The 25,673-nt window shown below is 38.8% G+C and overlaps 2 protein-coding genes and 1 long non-coding RNA gene across 7 annotated transcripts in view; 1 reads left to right on the top strand and 2 right to left on the bottom strand.

Moving 5' to 3' along the window:
* Window positions 1-2,773, bottom strand: part of LOC121403671 — a 3,632-nt gene extending 859 nt beyond the window's left edge. The window contains exon 1 of the long non-coding RNA XR_005967435.1: window positions 1-2,773. This exon is cut by the window's left edge and continues 521 nt beyond it. This is a non-coding gene — a long non-coding RNA (uncharacterized LOC121403671).
* The window catches only part of LOC121403670, a 6,971-nt gene extending 1,824 nt beyond the window's left edge, over window positions 1-5,147 (top strand). The window contains exon 2 of one of the 2 annotated variants that reach the window (XR_005967434.1): window positions 4,581-5,147. Coding sequence is in view for 1 of the 2 variants with exons in the window: in XM_041591361.1 (XP_041447295.1) it covers window positions 2,841-3,896 (1,056 nt within the window). In the remaining variant the exon portion in view is untranslated. Of the gene's footprint in view, window positions 1-2,759; window positions 4,062-4,580 lie in introns of those variants that run through there. The other variant, XM_041591361.1, reaches the window with a different exon arrangement.
* fzr1.L (fizzy/cell division cycle 20 related 1 L homeolog) overlaps window positions 1-25,144 on the bottom strand; it is a 132,290-nt gene extending 107,146 nt beyond the window's left edge. Inside the window, exons 1-3 of one of the 4 annotated variants that reach the window (XM_041564138.1) lie at window positions 25,002-25,061; window positions 18,567-18,612; window positions 7,753-7,900 (exon numbers count right to left, since the gene is read on the bottom strand). In XM_041564138.1, coding sequence (XP_041420072.1) covers window positions 7,753-7,821 — 69 coding nt within the window. In that variant the 5' untranslated portion in view covers window positions 7,822-7,900; window positions 18,567-18,612; window positions 25,002-25,061. 4 annotated transcript variants of the gene reach the window in all.
* Window positions 25,145-25,673: the final 529 nt, after the last annotated feature.

The raw sequence follows: 25,673 nt of genomic DNA on the forward strand, positions 1-25,673 counted from the left end.
TTGCATTGCTGTAGCTTCTGCTCCTATAGTACCCCAAGCTGCCCCTATAGCACTAGTCCAAGCAGCCCCATTGGTTCAACAACCAATGCCTGTCCCTGCCCCACCCCGTATGATTGAAGCTGCAGCCTACCCATTGCCGGCCTTCCCCCTATCTGGCTTAGATACAGTAGATACTGATAAAAATCGAGATACCCCAAATGCCCGAATTAGAAAAAGATATGGGTATAATAACTCAAGCAGGTTATGAAATAGTTCATATCACTCCTGACCGTCTGAAGATGACGGTAAGGAAAAGAGAACCTAAAAAAAGGGGGGGTCAACATCCAGTTACAAAACAGTATCCTTTTCTTACTGTTGGTGAACAACTCATAATGAAACCTTTAAGCCCCACAGATTTACAAAATATACTTGCTAATGCCCCTGGCCGCCGCGTCCTACTTTTCAAAATCAACAAGCAGTCCCTAATGCCCCTGCCCCAACATTTCAACCACAAGCACCTCAGACACAACCCCAGGCTTCGACAAATTCCACTCCCAGACACACCATCAACTGGCCAGGTTCTACATAGGGCTGCCCTGAAGGTTGTACCCCACGTTTCCCTGTCATCTCATCCTCATCTTGTATTAAACGTTGCAGGAGTGGATTTATTATTCCTAGTGGACAAACACCGCCTTTACCTATTGTATGCCCAGGCTCTACCGGTACCATTTCACACCCATTTACACTCATCCCTGGGTGCCCCGAAAATCTGTTAGGCAGAGATCTATTCCACAAGTTAGGATTTCAATCCATCAGAATTTCCCCGGATGGGGGCCTTTCTGCAGATATTTTTGTTTCCGAAACTAACTCTATTTTTCTAAATTCTAACGACCTTTTTACTAACCCTTCCATTCTGTCTGTATGGGCTAATGACAAATTTGATGTGGGCTTTGTTGACTGTACACCTTACAAAGCACTACTTAAACCACACTTACATCCAGTATACATAAAACAGTACCCTCCATCACAGGAAAAGTTAGATGGTATCCGTTTGTTAATACAGATATTCCTTAATCAGGATATCCTCACTAGTGTTGTGTCTCCTTACAATACTCTCATCAATCCAGTTCCTAAGAAGAACAACGAATTTCGATTTGTACAAGATTTAAGAGCTATTAATTCACTAATTATACCAATTGCACCTATTGTGCCAGACATTACAGTTCTTCTTACCTCCATTCCGTGTGTTGCTTTGGCGTTCACGGTTTATCCAATGCATTTTTTTACGGTTCCATTAGACCCGGAGACACAGTTACTTTTGGCTTTTACTTTTTTTTTTTTTATATCTCTTTATTTGTATTATCAGATAGAAAGCATGCATATATGGTAATAAAGTAACATTACAAATTATGATAAAACGTTATCATACAATTCTTAATGAGTTGTAACATCATGAACAGGGAATAAAGTAATACAATAAATTATAACAGTAAAGGGGAAAAAAAAAAAAAAAAGGGGGGGGAAGCATAATAACATACATCATCTCTTAGTTTTGAAATCGGATTAAGTGAAGCCCAACTACACTTGCGGAGCATTATTCACAGGGTTCATGTTAACTTTAAATTTTTCCCAAGGATCCCATATTTGTTTGTGGGAGTCCAAGGAATCAGCAAGTAGGGCTGATAAGTAAGACAAAGATTGTATATAGTCAATTCTCGACTTAACTTGAGTTATAGATAAGGTGGGTGCAAGCCAATTCAAGGCTATGGACCATCTGGTTGCAGCCAATAATTGAGCAAATAGTTTGTTCTGTGGTTTAGAGAGATTTCTTGATGGAAGACAGAGTAGAGCATTCTCTGGATCTGGAGCAAGCTGAGATTCAAATATCTGGTTTGCAATCTGATATATTTCAAGCCATAAATTGTGAACAATTGGGCAAGTCCACCATGTGTGATAATAGGACCCTCTTTCTAAGCAGGTTCTAAAACATGTCCCTGGGTAATTTGCCAGGTATTTCTGTTTTTGAACTGGGGTGGTGTACCATCTCATTACAACTTTATATGCCGTTTCCTTAATACTAATATTTGGAGATATATGTCTAATCGAGTTCCAAATTGTGGACCATTTATTTGGGGATATTTGATAGCCCAAGTCCGTTTCCCACGCTCTCGAATATGAGGGAATAAGATCCGGAGGATTGTCCATTAGTAATGAGTAGACCAGTGAAATAACTCCGGCAGTGGAACTTGGGTTTCTACATGGCTTTTACTTTTGAGGTGTTCCAACTTACCTGGAAACGCCTCCCCCAAGGCCTAGTGGATTCACCAGCGGCTTACTCCCTGGTGCTCCAGCATACCCTTAAGTCATGGGCCCCCGGCCATGGTTCTGTCCTGCTTCAATATGTTGATGATTTATTGTTGTGTAGTCCAAACCAGGAAGCTAACCACCATGATACCACCTCACTGCTGCAACATCTGGCAGCAGAGGGTCATAAGGTTTCTAAACATAAAGCTCAGATGGGGGCTGAGACTGTTTGGGATTTGGGATTCTCTTTCCCACGGCCAGAGACAAATAAACCCAAAGAGAGTACAAGCACTGACTAAAATAAAAAAACCTGAAACTCCAAAGTAAATGCTGTCCTTCCTTGGCATCGTCAACTATCGTCAATGGATACCGAACTGTTCTTTGACAATATCTTAAGACAATGTACTAAAAAGGATGCACCACCTTACGTACAATGGACTGAACAAATGACTAATGCTTTTCATTCTCTCATACAGACATTGGTTACAGCACCTGCGCTTGGTTTACCTAATTATGCTAAACCTTTTCATTTGTATGTCAAGGACACCTGTAAAACCATGGCTGCGGTCTGTGCTCAAGAATCTGGGGGAAGTTTTCGTCCTGTGGCCTATTTTTCCAAAGTAATGCCGCTTCCGGTACAGGGGATGCCGGCGTGTCTCAGAGCTTTAGCAGCTAGTGCTATGGCTGTTGAACTGTCACAGTCTGTCACAATAGGCCACAATACTATTTTGCACACCTCACATCAGGTTACACACCTATTGAAGAACATTACCACCCAACACATGACCTCCCAAAGATTAAGTGGCTATGAAGTTATTCTATTAGGTACTGCAAATTTACAGATCACAGACACTCCTTTGTCACATGCTACTAACGTTTTTGTTGATGGTTCCTGCTCCAGGCCTTCCGATGACACCTACAAAGCAGCATATTCAGTTGTCCAACTCCCTAATATTGTACTCGAGACTAAGTCTATCCCTGTTAATTCTGCACAAGCAGCAGAACTTATAGCACTCACCAGGGCCTGTCACTTGTTTGCCAACCACCCCGTTAATATATTCAGTGACAGTAGATACGCTTTTGGGGTAGTTCATGATTTTAGCAAAATTTGGCAACAAAGAGGTTATGTTACTACAGATGGGAAATCCATCGCACACCCTGCCCTCATTGATAATCTTTTACAGGCCATCCAACTTCCTTCCGAAATTGCAATTATCCATTGCGGGGCACATACCAACAGAACTGATGAGATTTCCCTCGGTAATGCCCTAGCAGACCAGGTTGCCAAAACTACTGCATCCTCTGCCACTCCCACTGTCATCCCCATGTTTCTCCACACACCTCCGAGTTGTCCAGACAGTCAAATTCTACAGTATTTGCAAACATTTGCCACTCAGACTGACCTGCATTTTTGGGAACAGCAAAATCTTACCCTTGACCAGTTTGGTCTTTATTCCATCCAAGGCAAAGTGGGTATCCCCGAAAACAGTCTACCCCTACTTATCTCTCAAGCTCACGGCATTGGCCATAGGAGTTCTATGCTCACTTTGGCTGAAATGCAAAAACATTTCATCGCAAAGAACCTTGAGACAGCATTGTTCTACCTTTGTTAAAACTTGCCTCACCTGTCTTAGGGCCAACACCTTAGGAACACACAAAGTACACCAAAATTTGCCTCCCCCAATTGCACCTTTTTCTCACTGGCAAGTTGATTTTACTCATATTCCTAAGATTGGCAAACTACAGGAATATTTGCTAGTTTTTACCGACCATTTCTCTCGCCGGGTAGAAGCTTTTCCTTGCCGTCACGAGGATGCCAAAACCGTTGTTAAGTTCTAGTTAATGACATCATACCCAGATTTGGTTGTCCGCAACAAATTAATTCCGATAATGGCCCAGCTTTTGTTAGTAAGGTCCTCCAGCTTCTAATTTCCACCTTACAAATCACATGGAAGTTTCACATTCCTTACCATCCACAGAGTGCCGGTGTTGTTGAGCGAATGAATCGCACCATAAAGGATAAGCTCACCAAAGCCACATCTGCCACATGGACTAATTGGAAGTCCTTTTTACCTGCAGTACTAGCTGAAATACGCATGACACCACATTCAGTTACTAAATTATCTCCTTTTGAAATTGTCATGGGACGCCCATTTCCCACTCCCTGGGTCAAAGGCTCCTTAGTCATCCAACACACTGATCTTAATTTAATTCAGGAGGAGTATGTACGTAATCTTATTACTACATTGAATGGCATCTATGGTGATGTTTCTTTGTCTTTTCCTTTGCCCCCCCAGGAGCCGACCCATCCATTTCGCCCAGGCGATCCTGTTGTGGTTCGACAGCTCCATCGCTATCGAAAAGGGGGTTTCCATTTGGCCCACGAGTCACAGTGATTGCCATCACACGGACAGCAGTCCTCAACGATGCCAGCGACCATTGGATCCACGCTTCACGAGTGAAACTCGCGCCAACACTTCCAACGCCGGAACTGAGTAAAGCTGACAACACGGAACATGACACCACCACCAAATCCGTCACAGAAGGACCCGAAGATGACCTCACACTCTTACCACTGATGATGTTGAGGAAGTCCACAAAATATGCACTATGGTGCATAATTGGCACTTTCCTTTTTCTATTTTCCCGATTATGATAATCCTTAACTGCATATGTTACCCAAACCCTCACAGCCCTTTGGGATCAGTTTGTTACCAGTTTTTCAAGAGCAATACAAGACTCCATCGCCATGAACGATCAAACCCCATCGCCACCTTAGGAGGTCAGTCTACTAATGAACGACAAGTTGCAATCAAACAAAGTGATGGCACTACCACCTTCTGGTATAACTCCATTGGCAAAAAGCTCAGATCGGTGTCACCTTATTGATTGTCTTAATTTTTGTTTCATTTCTTTTCTGCTGTATAATTCCCTATATCAGGAAATTAACTTCATCTTTAATTACTTCTTCTGAGGGCTTGCAACTTAAGCTTATTCATGCTGTTCGCGTATAGTCACTTATGTGACTAAAAGGGGGATTGAAAGGGATTGCAAGGGGCTAATGTCTTTTCCTGCCTGAACACTTGATTGCACAAGTATGCTTCTTATCAAATACACACAAGTTGTAGACTGTGTAAACCTACTATAGCCACTCAGGTGTTCAAACATTACCAAATATAGGGTAATCACATTGTGTATGACATCACAATGGAATCTCTTTGTTTACTATGCTATATAAGTTGTAGTACTACCCATAATAAACTGAACTTGTTTTGCAACACACAAGCCTACAGTGTCGTTCATTGCAAGTTCCCTGATCAGCACACCTGGAGACATGATATCAGATGGTTTACCGTTGCATCAAGTATAAGACGAGCCGGCTCGCAGCTGCAAGGACAGTGCAGGGATAGCACAGTGGAGTTTAGTGGCCCTAACAATACACATATATATATATATACATATATATAAACCACCTAAAAATGATGTCTATAGGGCATTTTACCTTAAAGGGATACTGTCATGGAAAAACATGTTTTTTACAAAATGTATCAGTTAATAGTGCTACTACAGCAGAATCCTGCATTGAAATCCGTTTTTCAAAACAAGAAATGGATTTTTTTATATCTAATTTTAAAATTTGCTATGGGGCTAGACATTTTGACATTTCCCAGCTGCCCTCAGGTCATGTGACTTGTGCTCTGATAAACTTCAGTCACACTTTACTGCTGCACTGCAAGTTGGAGTGATGTCATTACCCCTCCCTCCTACAAGCTGCTGTAATGTAAATAGAGCCTTGTCTGCTGAGCCTGTCAATTGAACAATAGGCAGGTATCAAGATAAGCTCCCACTGACACCACTTCAGAAGAATTGAAATAAGATAGTCCTGTGATCACTGCCCCCACTTACGTTTCAAAAAAAAAAAAAAATAATAATTATAATATATATATATATATATATATATATATATATATATATATATATATATATATATATATATATATATATATATATATATATATATATATCTATCAAAAATACTGTACAAAAACCGCACTCACAGGACTTTATACAGGTGCAAAAAAAAAAGTGATGATCAGTACCTAGCGCACCAGGGTCACGGAGAGGGTTTCTTTTAGCACTATGATGAACACGATCCTCAGCACATTTGGAGGCAATCGTGTATAATGCCACTAAACTGTTTTTCCTGGACACTCTAAGCACTCCCTTATAGGAGGAAGGAGATTTCATTATGCTATGTTTATACACCTTCACTTAGTGACGCCCACATGATGCTATGATGTCACGGGATGTGTCTTGGCGCCATTTTTGTGTTTAAATATTGTTTGCACTGCGCACACCACTTGAGAAAGGCTTCAGTAATAGAAGCCGAAACGTCGTAAATAATAAACAGATCTTTTTTGCACCTGTATAAAGTCCTGTGAGTGCGGTTTTTGTACAGTATTTTTGGTCTACAATCTTTGAATACTGCACCCAGGCAGCTGTTTTTTCATGCACGAGTGCTCCAGTTTTGTGAGAAAATTATATATATATATATATATATACACATACATATACATACATATACACACACACACAATTCATTTTGGTCACTGGAAAAAATATTTTATATAGATAGTATATTTGTTTACACAAAAATGAATGGCAGAAACACAGGAGTACACTCCCAGGACTGATGACAGGGAATAGAAAAAAAAGGATAAAATAAGGAGGACATACTTGAAAACCAGGAAAACTTAGGAGGAAGTCTAGGAAGGGTTAAAATAGCTCAGGAGAAAGGAGGCAGTAAGTAAATGAAAAAAGAAGAAGTATTGCAGGCAGGAAAGGAGCAAGGTCTGTGTGAGGTGGATAGCAGAGGGAACTCACAGCTCCTTTACCTCATCTAGTAACCAGCAAAACAAACTAGGAAGGCAGCAAGGAGAGAAAGTTCCCCCTCCAAAGGAATGCAGAGAACAAACTTACAGAATGGCAGGAGCTTTGATAGTCGTCTGTGGGAGGAGGGGCTGCTAGTGCATGCTGTAGAGCAGGCAGAACGTAGGAAAGTGAAAGTAATTGCTTCCCTGCAAACATCACACGCATGGGCAGAGAGGGGAGGGGGAGTGTACAGCTAGATTCTCATGTCGTAGTGCGACCTGGCTTTTCATTATAGAGTGGCTGCCTCAAAGCACACTGTTTGAGCAGCACAGGATCAATGTTTAATGAGCAGAAATTGAAGCCCCCATGACAAAATACAAACTAAAATAACTTATGCATGGATTTGCGGATTAACATTTTCTTTGCCAGACAGTGTTTATGGATGTGTGTTTTTTATAAAAATGCAAAAAAAAAAAAAAAAAAGTTTAAAATGACGACAGATTCCCTTTAAGCATGAGTTCAGTATTGATAGATAATTGTTACATTTTTATGACATTACTAAGGTGGTTCTGTAAGAGCAATAGCTACTTAACCTACACAAGGTATGGTGTTCTCATTCTGGAGGTTGATCTGCCGTAGAAGCCGTCTCTCATAATCCTGGTCCATTGCAGATAGAGACACGTAGATAGAAGGGGGAGAGAAAAAGCCTCACAGCTCCTCTGGGCAATCACCCAATTAGTCCCCACTGTAAAGAAGAGACACACAGAAGATGAGAATTTCACTTATCTTCTTACAGTAAATTCCTTTTCTTCTAGTCCCTACATGTCCGTACACATGGGTAGTATTGCCCCGCCAATGAGGTAAGCCCTATATACCAAAGCCAATCAAACTAATTATGACCTATCAGACCACATGACTTCCTCCTCATCAGTGTTATACATTTGCCATAACAGTACAGGAACCAAATAAATTGGGATGGGAAACCCTATACTGACATGTCAGGACTAGAAGAAAAATTGTCCCGTAGGACAAAAAAATAGCACTGGTAAGGAGTAAGTGGCTTTGTTATATAGGTCCTACCTCCTTGTCACAGCTGGGCAATACTACCCATATGTACTGACATGGAGGGGGATGCAGAAGAAAGAGGAAAAATTCTGACACTGCAATCAAAACAGCATTCTTATTACACAAACATAAATTTAAAACGCACACAAGTTAAAAAAGTAAACATTTTCTCAGCAACAATAATAATAACAATGGTCAGTCATGATAGTTATCCAAACAATCAGCCGGCAGGCCAGATATTGTGCAATAAGTCCATATATGTATTATTCTATTGGTTGTGGATCAATTGCCTGAACAAGCATATCAACAAGAAATGACATACGCAAAGTAATTTTTCATCTACCTATGCTGCCAATATCTTTGGAAAAGGTACACAGGGAAATATATTTTCATAATGTATAGATCAACTACAACCCACTAGGTCCCAAGATACCATATGAGCCCAGATAATCAGGCAGCAATCAAAATACTCAAGCTGTGTTTACATCCTATATGTATGCAGAATTGATGCATTGATTTTTAACCTGCAGCCTGTTAGGCCCAACACAGCAAAATTAAGTAGGAAGCTCTGAACTGGCATGTATGGAGCAGGCTGACTCTCAGTGCAGTGTCTCGAAAACAGACAGTGGGGCAGTGTAAAGAAGGATAGACAGCTTTTGGTTATAGGGGATTCAATTATTAGAAAGGTGGACAGGGTCATCTGCCATAAGGACCCTTCATGCCAAACAGTCTTCTTATTGCCTGGTGCTAGGGTTTAGCATGTGGTGGAACGAGTGAGGTTATAGGGAGTGGCTGGGGAAGACTCAGCAGTCTTGGTACACATAGGTACCAATGACAAAGTTAGGAGCAGGTAGTGTAGTCCTCAAGAATGATTTAAAAAAAAAAAAAAACTAGGTGTAAAGTTAGAAATAAATATTAGAAAGACATATTACCTGTGCCAGGAGAAACATTAAGAAGACAGTGGAAACCATTATTTGTCAAAAATCAATAAAATAAAAAAATAAATAAAAAAAGAAGACAGTAGGTGCTTAGGGAAATTAATGCATGGCTGAGAGACTGGTGTAGGGAGGAGGGCTTTGGGTTTTTAGAGAACTGGGCTGGTTTCTCTATTGGCAACAGGCTCTATGACAGGGATGGGCAGCACCTCAATGATGATAGTGCAGGGTAGAAGATGGCTAGAGGGTTGGAGGAGATTTTAAACTGTGTGTGGAGAGGGTTTAGTAAAGGATGCCATGGAAGACAAGTTAGATGAAATAGTGGAAGATAAAGAAGCAGGGCTGACCGGCACTCAAACGGATCCACAGGACCAAAGATGCTCAGTTAAAAGATAAATTTATTGGTAGAAAAAATTAAAAATAAAGCTTCATCTCCATCCACCCTACGCATTTCACACCCTTCAGGGTGCTAGGCAAAAACAGACATATACTGCCCTGAAAAATTTGGGAAACTTTGAGACAAATGGCTGGCGATCCCTTAAATGGACATGGTAACCAGACTGTGGTTGAGCAAATATATGATATGCATTACTCAAAGGGGATGTAAAGTTATGTAACTGGGAAAGCTCATCTTGATTTGCTTTTCCTTTCTTCTCTCATGTTAATTGAAAATCAATAAAGAAAATCTTTAATAAAAAAAAAAAAACAATTATGATCTTTCTTGGAAAAGATCTTTCCAAGAAAGATCGTTCATTTTAATACACATGTGTAGAGCTGAAGTGTCAGATAAACAGATAGAAACAATAGAATTCTACCTTTATCTGATGATTCAGCACTAACGATGGTCGATGTTTGGGTGCCTTCAAAGGCACCCAATAAAAATTCTGTCCAGCCGGTCGACGAGCTGACCGATATCCAAGTCTTCTGCCAATATCAGTCGGTTTGTTTCACACCATAGACACACCAAATACCGTAGGAAAATTCACTATGTACAATGTTATCTGTGCGTCTATGGACACCTTAACTCTGAGTTAGTCAGTGACTTGAAGGGGGGGCCACATGGGACATAACTATTCAGTGAATGTGCAATTGATCCTAAGCATGCAGCTCAGATTCAAAAGCAAACAGTTATGGCCAATGCACCCACCCCCCCCTCAAGTCACTGATTGGTTACTGACTGGTAACCAGGGTAACCAGTCAGTGGTAACTAAGAGAGCTGAAAAGCAGGAAGTTCTGTTATGTTACGTTAGACATCCAGTCACTTCAGCCTTTATACATTACATTTTTGGCTAACTAACTATATTAGAAACATTTATTATATTGAACAGCCGATCCATTTACCAAGTTGTTATTTTTATACTGAACAATTTCTTTAGGGCAGCCCTTCAGAGCATAGATTTGGGCATTATGTTTTTTGCTGAAAACAAAGAACTGTTCTCAATGTATTCCCTTAAGTAAATGTAGAAGCATCAAGAACCACCCTATGTGGCTTAATATGGAAGTAAAAAAAGTCGTAAAACAGCAATCCGGACGGCAAAGATAGAAAATGAGGAGAGCATTGCAGCAGAGGCTAAAGCTAACCCCCAGAAAAGTATATTAAAACTAAAAAGATGCCGGTTGAGAGTGTTGCTCCTTTAAATAATGGTACCAGTATGGTTGTATTAGATACAGAAAAGGCAAATGTGCTAAATCAGTTATTTTCTTCAATGTATACAATAGAGGAGTCAGAGTTCCCAGACTCACCTCATAGCTGCACTTTTGGCTCAGCTCAATCTAGTCAGTGGCTGACTCAGGATATGGTTCATAAAGCTTTAATAAAAATTAATGTGTACAAGACACCAGGGTCAGATGACATACACCCCAGGTTACTGAGAGAGCTTAGTTCAATTCGGACTTTCTCAGATTCACTTTCCTCTGGTATGCTAACTATGTATTACACTAAAGCTTATGTCATTACAATATTCAAAAGGGGTTTACAATTTAAGGCCAGTAAGTTTGACATCTGTTGTTGGCAAATTATTTAAAGGCTTGTTAAACGAACAGTAACATCAAAAAATATAATGCAGTGTTGCCCTGCCCTAGTAAAACTGTTGTGTTTGCTTCAGAAACACTACTATTGTTTATATAAATAAGCTGCTGTGTAGCCATGGGGCAGCTATTCAAAAGAGAAAAGGCTCAAGTTACACAGCAGATAGTAGATAAGCCCTGCAGAACAATGTTATCTGTTATCCACTATTTCTCCTGTGCCATAATAGCCTTTTTTCAATTTCCTCCATTGCTACTCAGCAGCTTTTTTATATTAACTACAGTAGTGTTTCTGAAGCAAACAGATCAGTTTTAGCAGTGCAGGGCAACACTCCATGATATTTTCATTACTTTAAAACACTTTCATTTTTGGTGTTACTGTTCCAATGGATCACATTAACAATTTTGTCCTAGTAAGGAGCTTAAAGGAAAACTATACCCCTCAAACAATGTAGGTCTCTTTAAAAAGATATTGCATAAAATCGTTAATATTTAAAACCCTGCTTCATGTAAATAAACCATTTTCTTATTAATATACTTTAATAGTATGTGCCATTGGGTAATCATAAATAGAAAATTTCCATTTTAAAAAATAAGGGCTGCCCCCTGGGATCGTACGATTCACAGTGCACACAAACAAACTATACATGTTAGGTCACATGAGCCAATTAACAGACAGAGTTCTGTCTTTTGCTTCCTATTACAGTTAGAGTTGCAGTATTTCTGGTCAGGTGATCTCTGAGGCAGCACACAAACCATCACGAAATGGGGGTTCAAGGCAAGAGATGTAAAAAGGCTATATTTACTTTAATATATAGACCAGTTTGAAAATCTAGGGGGGGTGGTGGAAGCACTCTTAAGGCTAATACAAAATATATTTAAGTATAACGGAAGTGCTACTTACAATGCACTTCCCTGGGCCCCTGTCTCATAAGTAATTCAATATAAATGCAAATGCATATGTTTACAAAACAGGGGTTTTTAGTTACAAAGTTATGATCATAAAGTTGAAAAGCCACCATACCACGTCAAGGTAAACCCCATATGGCGGTCCCTAACTTACTTAACTCAGGTCACAATATAAAAAGATACTTCTCTGCATAATAGCAATACCTGTACACAATGGGGCAGATTCATTAAGGGTCGAATTTCGAAGTTAAAAATACTTCGAAATTCGACCCTCGAATTGAAATCCTTCGACTTCGAATATCGAAGTCGAAGGATTTAGCGCTAATCCTGCGATCGATCGAAGGATTTTTCGTTCGATCGAACGATTAAATCCTTCGAATCGAACGATTCGAACGATTTTAATCCAACGATCGAAGGAAAATCCTTCGACCAAAAAAAGGTTAGCAAACCTATGGGGACCTTCCCCATAGACTAACATTGACTTCGGTAGGTTTTATCTGCCGAAGTAGGGGGTCAAAGTTTTTTTTAAAGGGAAAGTACTTCGACTATCGAATGGTCGAATAGTCGAACGATTTTTACTTCGATTCGTTCGATTTCGTTCGAATTCGAACGAATTTAACCAATTCGATGGTCGAAGTACCCAAAAAATACTTCGAAATTCGAATTTTTTTCATTCGAATCCTTCACTCGAAGTTAGTGAATCTGCCCCAATGTGTGTTGTGCATTGGTTTCAATCTGAAAGCTAAGCAATCTCTCTCTCTTAAAAGCCCTTGCTGGCGGGGGAGGATTTAGCTTTACAGATTGAAACCAATGCACAACACACATTGTGTACAGGTAATGCTATTATGCAGAGAAGTATCTTTTTATATTGTGACCTGAGTTAAGTAAGTTAGAGACCGCCATATGGGGTTTACCTTGACGTGGTATGGTGGCTTTTCAACTTTATGATCATAACTTTGTAACTAAAAACCCCTGTTTTGTAAACATATGTATTTGCATTTATATTGAATTACTTATGAGACAGGGGCCCAGGGAAGTGCATTGTAAGTAGTACTTCCATTATACTTAAATATATTTTGTATTAGCCTTAAGAGTGCTTCCACCACCCCCCCCCCCTAGATTTTTATAGACCAGTTTGTCAAGATTCTTTAATATGTCACCTAATATGATGTAAACGGTTTCGTAGATTCGATCTGTTTGGATTTTGCCAAAACGTTTGATACCATTTGATACAAATGGCTGCTTTTTAAACTAAGGTCTGTTGGGCTTAATGAAGTTGTTTGGAAAACTGGATACAGGACCAAGTACAGAGAGTAGTTGTTAATGGTACATTATTTGGAGAAATAATGGTACATCTATTTGGAGAAAGGTTCTTAGTGGGTCCCTCAGAGCTCATTATTCAGTACACTTTTATTTAACTTGACCATTGATGGGGTTGTTCACCTTTGAGAACTTTTAGTTTTTTATTTGTAGTTTTTCTGAGATATTTAGCTTTTTATTCAGCAGCTCTTTAATTTGCATTTTAAGCAATCGGGTAACTAGGGTCCGGTAACTAGGGTCCAAATTACCTAACAACCATGCATTGATTTGAATAAGAGACTGGAATATGAATAGGAGAGGGCCTGAATAGAAGGATTAGCAATAAAAAGTAACAATACATTTGTAGCCTTACAGAACATTTGTTTTTTTTAGAAAGGCGTTAGCGACGCCCATTTGAAAGCTGCAAAGAGTCAAAAGAAAAAAGCAAATAACTATAAAACTATAAAAAAATAAATAATGAAAACCAATTGAAAAGTTGTTTAGAATTGGCTGTTCTATAACATAATAAAAGTTAACTCCACACCTTTAATGACTTAAGGGAGGATATTTTAAGTAATGTGTAATCTGTGTTTGCAGATGACACAAAACTATGCAGCCCAATGAATTCCATCCAGAATGTGGAATCCTTACAAGAGGAACTTTGACAAAATAGCAATCTGGCCAGCTAAGTGGCAGATGAGAATCAGTGTTGATAAATGTAAAGTCACACCTGGGATGTAAAAATATTCAAGCCACTTATACCCTCAATGCAGGAGCGCCCATACTTTACTAATGCGAGGTCTACTTTAGTGATGATGTCCCATTATGATCTCCATCCATAAAAGCATTGTTAGCATTCTGTTCCATGGGAAATTTTACTAAAATATTATTTTGATTTATGGGAGAATTTATATTGCTATATGTAACAAAACTATTTCTTATGTAACTTTAAAATGAAAAATATTTGAATGAAAAGCATGAAATAGGAGAGTGATTTAGACAAGATTTTTGTTGTCTCGAGATCTACTGATCATCAGCTAACAGTCTACTGGTAGAGACCTATCTGCCTTAATGGGACTGTACTAGGCAAACCATACCTGCCAACTGTCCCGTTTTTAGAGGGACAGTCCCTCTTTTGACAGGTCAACCTGCAGTCCCTTGTTTGTACTGGAAAGTCCATTTTCTCTGCAGTGAACAGGCAGAAAAAGAAAAAATGTTTCTAACTTAATTGTCTTTTGGCAGAGAGCCCAGAACAACCACATCTGCAGATAAGATACTTTTGTAACAATTTTGAGATAAGCAAATAAGTAATTGTAACATTATAAAATAACAGTATTGGGAGAAGTTAGACTCACAGCTTAAAGGGCAATTCACCTTCATAAGCAAAACTGTAATAACTGGGAAAAAAAACAGAAATAAGTTCAAACCTTCATAACCTGCCAAATTTTGTAAAATGAACATGGTAATTAGGGGGTGAGGCCACAACAATGGGTGTGGTCAAAAAATATCCCGCACTGCAGATTTTTCGTCTCTTTTTATTTCCAAAATGTTGGGAGGTACGGGCAAATCCATAATGGAAAAGGACCTTTTTTGTCCTTGTAGATAATAAACTTGGCTGTAGCAAGCAATGCTAGTCAGCAGTATCAACTGCAAATAAGGTTTTGAGTTGTATTAAAAGGGGCATTGATTCAACGGAGGAGGGGGTCATTCTTCCACTGTACCGATCACTGGTAAGGCCCCATCTAGAATATGCCATACCGTTTTCATCTCCAAAGCGCAAACAGGATATTATTAAATTAGCGAGGGTACAGAGAAGGACAACTAAGCCAGTAAAAAGTATGGAAATTATTAGCTATGAGGAGAAGAGGCACTTAAGAGGGGAAATTATAACTATGTATAAATATATAAGAGGATTGTATAACCTCTCTAATGCTGTATTTACCAGAAGGTCTTTCCAGCGGATGCAAGGTCACCCATTCCAATTAGAAGGAGGGTTTTTTGTTTTTTTACTGTGAGAGCTGTGAAGATGTGGAATTCTCTCTCTGATTCAGTGGTAAAAGCGGATACATTAAATAGCTTTAAAAAGGTGGGTAGCTTTTCAGCAAGTGAGGGAATACAGGGTATAGCTCATAATACAAGTTGATCCAGGAAGAAATTTTTCCCCCTCAGAGGCAAATTAGAGAGTCTTCAAATGGGTTTTTTTTGCCTTCCTCTGGATCAACTTGCAGTTAGTCAAAATAGAGTTAAAAGGTTGAACTTTATGGGCGTGTCTTTTTTCAACCTAACTTACAATGTTCTTCGGAATCTTTCGAGCTATCAAATAAGGGTCACTGACCTCATCTAAAAAAAAAACAAATGCCTTATAAGGCTACATATGTATTAATTTTGGTACTTTTTAATTATTGATTTTTCTATTCAGGACCCCTAATAATAAATTTAAAAAAGTTAAAAGGAGACACATGGGATGAGTGAAAAAAATGTTTGTAGGCAATAAAGAGGCAATATATGTTGCTGGGTTTACTTTGGGTAAAAAATCAAAAATCAGGGCTATCTTTAAAAAAGGAACTTATTTTTTTGGAGCTCCCTATAGATCTGCTAAAGTAACTGTCCAAGTTTCAAATGAGGGTTAGGCGTGTCCTAACAATCCCTGTCAGAAGCAAAGTAGGAGGGGATAGCCAATCAGAGCCCTGCAATCACAAGAGTAAAGACAGGATTCAGTGTTCCCCATCAGGTCAACCTAGTTAACAATTCATTCCTATCCTACAGTGTAATGCACTGAGGAACCATAAAAAGTGTTTTAAAAGTAAAGGTAATGTTGCCCTGCACTCACAAAACTTTTTTTTTTTTTTGCTTCAAAAACACTACTGTAGTTCATATAAAACAAGCTGCTGAGTAGCAATGGAGGATATTGAAAAAAGGCTATATGGCACAGGAGAAAAAGTGGATAGCATTATGTTCTACAGAGCTTATGTGCTGTACAACCAGAGCCTTTTCTCTTTTGAATGGCTGCCCATTGCTACACAGCAGCTTATTTATTTAAACAATAGTAGTGTTTCTGAAGCAAGCACAGAAGTTTTACTAGTGCAGGCCTGGCAACACTGCATTATATTTGTATTAATTTAAAACAATTTAATGTTTTATGTTATTGTTCCTTTACATTATGATGCTAGTTGCACTGGTTTTTATGCTGCCATGTAGTAGTTCTGTATAAATTACTAATCTTATATTGTGACATTTCTATTCTATGTGTACTATATATTGTGAGTGGGTGCCTAAGCTCAGTAAGTGTCAGCAACACAGAGAATGTGCAGTGAATCAACAGAAAAGAAGATGGGGAGCTACTATGGCATCTTTGGAGACACACATCCTCCCTGCTAAAGGGTTGTGGTTGCCTTGGGCTGGTACAGAAGCCCCAAACTTAATGTAAAACATTTCTAGCATACTTCTTTAGATGAGCTTTAGTTCTCCTTTAAAGGGACTGTCAAGATTTTATTTCTAAATTACACTGTTTACACTGCTAATAATTCACTACTATTTAAAATGATATTCCTGAACCAAAACATATTTTTTTAGCTGTAATATTGGTGTGAAGGCAGCCATCTCAGTGCATCTCACCCCCTCCCTTTGAAAACGCACCAGTTAATAGTGCTACTCCAGCAGAATTTTTCTATAGTTCATATAAACAAGCTGCTGTGTAGCAATAGTGGAAATTAAAAAAGGCTATATGGCACAGGTTAAATAGTACATAACCAAGTAAAGCAACCATTACTTTCTACAGAGCTTATCTGCTCTGTAACCTGAGCCTTTTCTCCTTTGAATGGCTGCCCCCATTGCTATATAGCAGCTTAATTATATAAACAATAGTAGCAAACAGCAGTTTTACCAGTGCAAGGCAACAATGCATTATATTTTTATGACTTTAAGGGCAGTGACACCAGGAGATTAATCGCTAGCGATAAATCGCTGCTTCTCTTGGCAACTAATCTCCTGCACTCTCCAGTAAAAAGCTTTCCCATAGGCAATAATGTGAATCGCTGGTGGTAAAACACACATATTGCTCCAGTCTCCCAAAATCAGTTGAAGTTACCTCTTGTAGCAATTTTAGGAGACTGGAGCGACACGTGTGTTTTACCACCAGCCATTCACTTTATTGACTATGGGAAAGCTTTTTGCTGGAGAGTGCAGGAGATTAGTTGCCCAGAGAACCAGCGATGTATCGCTAGCGATTAATCTCCTGGTGTGTCACTACCCTAAAACACATTCATTTTTTGATGATACTGTTCCTTTAAGGAGTCACAGTGGGACATGGACTTTTACTACTGAGTGCTGTTATATCTAAGGGAGCTGTTATCTGTTACCTTCCCATTTTTCTGCTGATGGACTGCTGGGGGGGGGGTGATATCATTCCAACTTGCAGTGCAGCAGTTAAGCGTAAAATTGACCACACACTGACAATATCACCAAACGAGCAGATTTCTCAAACGAGTGGATCAAGAACTGAATCGGCTCATTCTAGAATGTAAATCACCAGCGGAATGGCACTCAGATTGGTTCGGCTTTCGGAAGTCGTCCACAATTTCCTCGTGAGGCAACTTCGGAAACAAAGTGTTCCAAGTGTCATCCCGATACACAATGATCCTCTTTCCCCACCTCTCTATTAAAGTAACAGCCCGGTGTTGGTTGGAGCGGTCGGCGCCTCTCCTACTTGAATACAGCAAGGATACCAGACACACGATGGCTAGTGAAGCGGGGATAACCCCTGCGTGTTTATTGCGTCAAATGTAACGTTTCGGGGGCGTGCCCCTTCGTCAGACATGCAGAACAATTCACACAGTGTGCTTTATAGCGTAAGTAATTAGCATAATTATATCCATACAAAATAATTAAACAAAAACATTATCTCAAACATTTTAGAAGTGAAAAATTTTTTTTAAAAAACATTTCTATACAAAAGTGTCCAAAATTACTTAAAAATCTTTTTATCACTTGTAAACTTTGTTACATTTAAGTTATATTCATTTAGAAACATGATGCACCTGTGTACGCACAAACCGTATACAATATATGTAAACAAAAAACCAAAATAAAGCATTTACCAAATGTCCCAATTGTAACTCTTAGTGATGAACTTTTAAAACCAAATGGCTGGCAATAATCCTATAAGAGATACTATCTTACCCTCCTCATAAGCTTTCCCTGGGTTGTAACGAATCAATGAAAGTATCTAGAATGGAGAAATAGTTATAATTAGTTGCAATTCAGTTAATGGATAACAAGATAGGAAGTAGAGACACAGTTACAAGTAAAAATTCATATTGAATTCTTCATTTAACCCACGAGGTTGTTTAGTCTGTAGTCGCCAAATCCAATAGCATTCACGTTGTAATAAATACCTTTTTGTTTCGTGTTCTGTTTTACCCCATATTTTTTCTAATATTTGCCATCTTACTTGGGAAACAGTATGATTTTTGTCAAAAAAGTGTCTTGCTAATGTGGTTTCTTTTCTTTTCTTTCCTGTTGTTGGTTCATCCTCCTTAGGAGGTTGATAATTTCGAATGACCGATTTGTGTTCATTTAATCGTGTTTTCATGCTCCTGCTGGTTTGGCCTATATAGGCCAAACCGCACGGGCATTTTATGGTGTATATTATATTACTGCTGTCACAAGTGTGAAAACCTTTGATGTCATGTTGTGTCCCTTTTTGGGGGTGTTGTACTGTACTACCTCTAATAATACCATTACAGTGGCTACATTTACGGCAAGGAAAAGTGCCGTTTGTTTGAGTCGTGGGGAATGGTTTTCTTTCTGTCTGTTGTTTAGGTTTTATACAGTCCCCTATGCTTCTCCCTTTCTTATATGAAAAGAGTGGTGGTGGGCCGAATAATTTCCCATGTTTGGGGTCTGATTTTAAGATGCCCCAATATTTTAGAATTATTTTGCGTACTGTTTTGGCATTAGCACTATAGGTCGAGATAAAGGGTATTCTATTTAGGGTTTTTGATGTTTTATTCCCTTTTGTTAATGTACTTTCTCTAGGCGTTTCCCCAATCTCCTTTTGTATGGTACTTAGATGTTTCTTGTCATAGCCTCTGTCCACGAATTTTTTTATCATGTTAGTTGATTCTGTCATGTAAAGTTCCTTAGTAGATGTTATTCTACGTACTCTAGTGAATTGGCTACGTGGTAATCCTTTAATAAGGGCAGGTGGATGGAAACTATTGGCCTTTAGTAGGTTGTTTCTGTCCGTGGGTTTCTTGTACAGTGTAGTGGTAAATGCACCCCCTGTAAATGTTATATCTACATCTAGAAAATGTAAGATATTTGGGTTACTCTCCAGTGTGAACTTAATGGAATGGTGAATACCGTTCAAATACCCCAAAAACTCTGCCAATTTTTCTTTGGTGCCTTTCCATATAAAGAAGGTGTCGTCCACATATCGCATGTAGTGTTCTATATATTTACTATATTCGCTGTTAGTTGTAATATAAGTGGTTTCAAAAAAATCCATGAACACATTTGCATATGTTGGTGCCATATTAGCCCCCATTGCGCAGCCTTGTAGTTGTAAAAAATACTCATTATCAAATTTAAAATAATTTTTAGTTAGTACCATGTCAAGCATTGTGCAAACAAAATTTATCTTAAAATTTGGGCATTTGGTGTGGGTTAAAAAAGTTCTTATGCATTCAACACCCTCTTCATGGGGGATTGACGTATATAAATCTTTAACGTCAAGTGAGCAAAGTAGAAACTCACCTTCTGGTGGAGATATGGCATTAAACTTGTATAAAAAATCAGTAGTGTCATTTAAACAGTATTTTAACAAGGCCTTAGTATCCTGTAATTGTGTGTCCACATATATTGCTAATGGCTGAAGAATGGATCCTATATTGGATACTATAGGTCTACCCGGTGGTTTACTTAAATCTTTGTGTATTTTTGGGAGAAAGTAGATATTCGGTACCTTAACAGAAGGTGGACTTAGAAGATTACACATTTCCTCTGTGATGATTCCCTCAGTGACCGCATCATTTAGAAAAAAATTAATTTCCTTAGCAAATTTATTCGTGGGATCCCCCTTTAATTTTTTGTAGTGTGTTACATTATGAAGTTGTCTCTCCGCTTCAATAATGTAATCAGATTTATTCATTATCACAGTAGCTCCTCCTTTGTCGGCTCTGGTGAGAAGTATGGAGTCATTTTGCCCAAGTATATTAAGGGCCCTGTGTTCTTCTAAAGATAAATTTTTATGATGGTTATTTTTCTTTTTTGTTTTATTCATTTTTTCAAAATGTTGTTCTATATCCATTAACACCAGAGTCTCAAAGGTTTCTATGCTGGGAAAATTACCCGGTGGGGAGAAATTACTTTTAACCCCAAGTTTACTCCTTAACTTTAACACCGTGTCATCTTTTTGAGTGCTACCAGATTTATCTGAAAAAAATGCTTTTAATTTCAATGCTCTCACAAACTTAAATATATCTTTAGTAATATCAAAGTGTGAACTTATGCATGTTGGTACATATTTAAGTCCCTTGTTAAGTACTGATAGTTCAGAAGGAGTTAATGTGTGTGTGGATAAATTAACCACATTATTTACCTCCGATCCCCCTGTCTCCTGGGGTCTGTCCCGTGTGGTAATTTTTCTTGATCTTTTCTTTTTGCCTTTGATTGATTCGGGCCCACTCCTAAAAAAGGCGAGGTAGAGGCTTGTGAAGAAATAGGCGATGCGTCTGCTGATGTCGTTGCTTGTGAAGTTGGGGTGCTTTGTAAGTAACTGGAGACATCCCTTCTCTTGTGTTGTACTTTCCGTGATTCCTTCCAGTTGTAGACTTCTCCCTTCTCGTAGTCGCGAGTGTCGCGCCTGAATTTGCGCAGTTTCGTTAGTAGGATTTCTTGCTGTAATTTCACGATCTTCTGATCCAGTTCCTGCAGTAGCGTGTTGTCGTCGCCCTCCATCTTGGATCTGCAGCTTTCTTCCGTGGTATGAATTTGTTGCTTTAGCTCTTTCAGTCCGCTCTGCAGTTGTTGTATAGTTAGCGTTATGAGGTCCAAACTGCATCGATTCAAGATGCCTTGCCATTTTTGTAAAAAGTCACGATCCTCCCGAAACAGAACTGGGGTCAGCCGAATGCGTAACCCACGTGGTATCCTATGTACCTTTGCGTATTCTGTTAGTGTGGAGGAATGTAAAGTCCAGGCGGTCTCTCGCCGTTTTAGCTGTTCTAGATTGCGGATAATCTCAGGTATTGCCGGAGGAGCCTGTAAAGGTAGACTTTGCGCCGAATTTAGAATGCGCCTTCTCTCCGTTTCTGTAAAACCGAAGGTGTCCGCTTTGCTCACTTGACGTTAAAGATTTATATACGTCAATCCCCCATGAAGAGGGTGTTGAATGCATAAGAACTTTTTTAACCCACACCAAATGCCCAAATTTTAAGATAAATTTTGTTTGCACAATGCTTGACATGGTACTAACTAAAAATTATTTTAAATTTGATAATGAGTATTTTTTACAACTACAAGGCTGCGCAATGGGGGCTAATATGGCACCAACATATGCAAATGTGTTCATGGATTTTTTTGAAACCACTTATATTACAACTAACAGCGAATATAGTAAATATATAGAACACTACATGCGATATGTGGACGACACCTTCTTTATATGGAAAGGCACCAAAGAAAAATTGGCAGAGTTTTTGGGGTATTTGAACGGTATTCACCATTCCATTAAGTTCACACTGGAGAGTAACCCAAATATCTTACATTTTCTAGATGTAGATATAACATTTACAGGGGGTGCATTTACCACTACACAAGAAACCCACGGACAGAAACAACCTACTAAAGGCCAATAGTTTCCATCCACCTGCCCTTATTAAAGGATTACCATGTAGCCAATTCACTAGAGTACGTAGAATAACATCTACATGATAGAATCAACTAACATGATAAAAAAATTCGTGGACAGAGGCTATGACAAGAAACATCTAAGTACCATACAAAAGGAGATTGGGGAAACGCCTAGAGAAAGTACATTAACAAAAGGGAATAAAACATCAAAAACCCTAAACAGAATACCCTTTATCTCGACCTATAGTGCTAATGCCAAAACAGTACGCAAAATAATTCTAAAATATTGGGGCATCTTAAAATCAGACCCCAAACATGGGAAATTATTCGGCCCACCACCACTCTTTTCATATAAGAAAGGGAGAAGCATAGGGGACTGTATAAAACCTAAACAACAGACAGAAAGAAAACCATTCCCCACGACTCAAACAAACGGCACTTTTCCTTGCCGTAAATGTAGCCACTGTAATGGTATTATTAGAGATAGTACAGTACAACACCCCCAAAAAGGGACACAACATGACATCAAAGGTTTTCACACTTGTGACAGCAGTAATATAATATACACCATAAAATGCCCGTGCGGTTTGGCCTATATAGGCCAAACCAGCAGGAGCATGAAAACACGATTAAATGAACACAAATCGGTTATTCGAAATTATCAACCTCCTAAGGAGGATGAACCAACAACAGGAAAGAAAAGAAACCACATTAGCAAGACACTTTTTTGACAAAAATCATACTGTTTCCCAAGTAAGATGGCAAATATTAGAAAAAATATGGGGTAAAACAGAACACGAAACAAAAAGGTATTTATTACAACGTGAATGCTATTGGATTTGGCTACTACAGACTAAACAACCTCGTGGGTTAAATGAAGAATTCAATATGAACTGTTACTTGTAACTGTGTCTCTACTTCCTATCTTGTTATCCATTAACTGAATTGCAACTAATTATAACTATTTCTCCATTCTAGATACTTTCATTGATTCGTTACAACCCAGGGAAAGCTTATGAGGAGGGTAAGATAGTATCTCTTATAGGATTATTGCCAGCCATTTGGTTTTAAAAGTTCATCACTAAGAGTTACAATTGGGACATTTGGTAAATGCTTTATTTTGGTTTTTTGTTTACATATATTGTATACGGTTTGTGCGTACACAGGTGCATCATGTTTCTAAATGAATATAACTTAAATGTAACAAAGTTTACAAGTGATAAAAAGAAGATTTTTAAGTAATTTTGGACACTTTTGTATAGAAATGTTTTTTAAAAAAAAATTTTCTCTTCTAAAATGTTTGAGATAATGTTTTTGTTTAATTATTTTGTATGGATATAATTATGCTAATTACTTACGCTATAAAGCACACTGTGTGAATTGTTCTGCATGTCTGACGAAGGGGCACGCCCCCGAAACGTTACATTTGACGCAATAAACACGCAGGGGTTATCCCCGCTTCACTAGCCATCGTGTGTCTGGTATCCTTGCTGTATCCAAGTGTCATCCCGCCTGTGATTTACATAGTAGCCGGCAGGAAGGCAGTTCGAGGAGATTAGTCATCCGAAGAAAAAGCGATTTGACGCTTGGCAACTAATCTTCCAAAATAGCAGCGTGTCTCTGCCCTTAGAACGCCCCATACACGGATAGATAAGCGGACAAATAGGTCTAAAGGACTAAAATCTGCCCGTGTATGGCCACGTTTAGAAAGGAGGCAGCAGAAGCGAAACAGATGGGCGGAGGTAGTAAATTACTTTAAGCACATTCCATCTTTATTTTGAGGAGTATAATGAACTGGCATATTTGTGTTTTTTTTGTACACAATGTCGCCTTTATCTGTGAAATAGACAATTCATATCACACCAGTCCCATCTATAAGGGTAATGGTGGCACACAGGGCATTTTGTCAGCCAGCGTGTCTCTGCCCTAAAACGTGCCTGTGTCTACATGCAGTACAGACAAATCCCAAAAGCAATACCAACTGACATACAATCTAACCAATAACTGCAGTCGTCCATCAGTTGTTGGAATAAAAAGAGCATCAGTGTGCACCTCCAGCTTCAAAAATTATTTTTAGCATATCTTTAAAAAGCAGCAACATATTCCAATGTACTAGGCATTAAATGTGTATATACACTGAACATACAGATTGTTTACAAATAAATCTATTTAATAATGCATAGAATGGGTATAGAGGGCCATGCTCAAATGCAGTTTACAACCCAATCCAAAAGTTGCATAAATAAATGCAGAGCATAAGGATGTAAGTCTTTTACTAACCAGACACGCAAAACGAATACGATAATTCCGTTTACGTCAAGTCAGAGAAGAAAAAACAATGGGGGGCGCTAGGCCAAATATTTTGAACGGCCTCATACAATAGTCTGCATGACGGGTTGATGCTAGGGAACAACAGAAGCTTCACGAAGGCGTTTAAAATGTAAAGTAAAGATAAAACATTTAGCATTTTGTTACATATTTCACCTCAAAAAATAATAAATCAAACCGGCATCGATGCTACAATTAATACAAATGAGATGTCAGAAACGGATAAATAATTGTACTGCTTATTACAAGAGCGGTACTAAAGAAAACAGCCCAGTGGGTGATTGGAGTTGAGGATTTCTTAAAAGGAAAGTAGTGGAGACAGAGTATCGAGTAAACCCAAATTAACAGCTGATGTTGAAAAACAAGAAAAAAATCACTCTAGCTTTTCTTTTATAATCGAAGATCAGACAGTTGTAAAGAAAACTCACCTACCCAAGAACCTTTTTCCTCCTAGGTCCCAATATGGCGACAAAACTCTAACTCTCTTCCCCTCCCACCCTCACGCTTCTTCTACGCACAGCATGACGGGATTTGCCAACAACGTCATCAGGTTCGAATTCACAGCGGAAGTGATAATGCAGTTCCTCACCATGGCAACTTTCCCTACAGCCACCTGGGACAGTGTTCCTGGAAACGACTTCTTGTTCTGTTACTTTAGCAAAGACGAACAGTAATGAGAGGTGGGACAACTGTGATGGAGGAATTTGCCTAAGTCTTGAAGCACCAAAGTGCTGGGCGCATAGAGATCGAGTCTGTCTAGAAGAACTGTGGAAGCTGCAACATGCTTATAATTTAATACTTTTACGAGACGTTGTTATACTGATGTTAAATCTGCAGTCATTACTTTTGGTTAATAAGTTATTTTATTTGCAAAGTCCCACCTTTTTGTTCATGCTAATCTTTGGTAATAATTATCAGCAATGATGCTTCTCATAGCAACCAATCAGCTTTTAGATTTGAGCAGTAACCTACAAGTTAGAAAACAAAATCAAGTATATGAGTGGTTGCTATCTGCAATTTCACTGTTGATCTTATTTCCAATGTTAGTAAACACAACCATTTTACTGTTTTGCCTGTTACTTTATTTGCACGCTAACTATTGTT

This window comes from Xenopus laevis, chromosome 1L, assembly GCF_017654675.1.
Source record: "Xenopus laevis strain J_2021 chromosome 1L, Xenopus_laevis_v10.1, whole genome shotgun sequence".
NCBI classification, from domain to species: Eukaryota; Metazoa; Chordata; class Amphibia; order Anura; family Pipidae; genus Xenopus; species Xenopus laevis.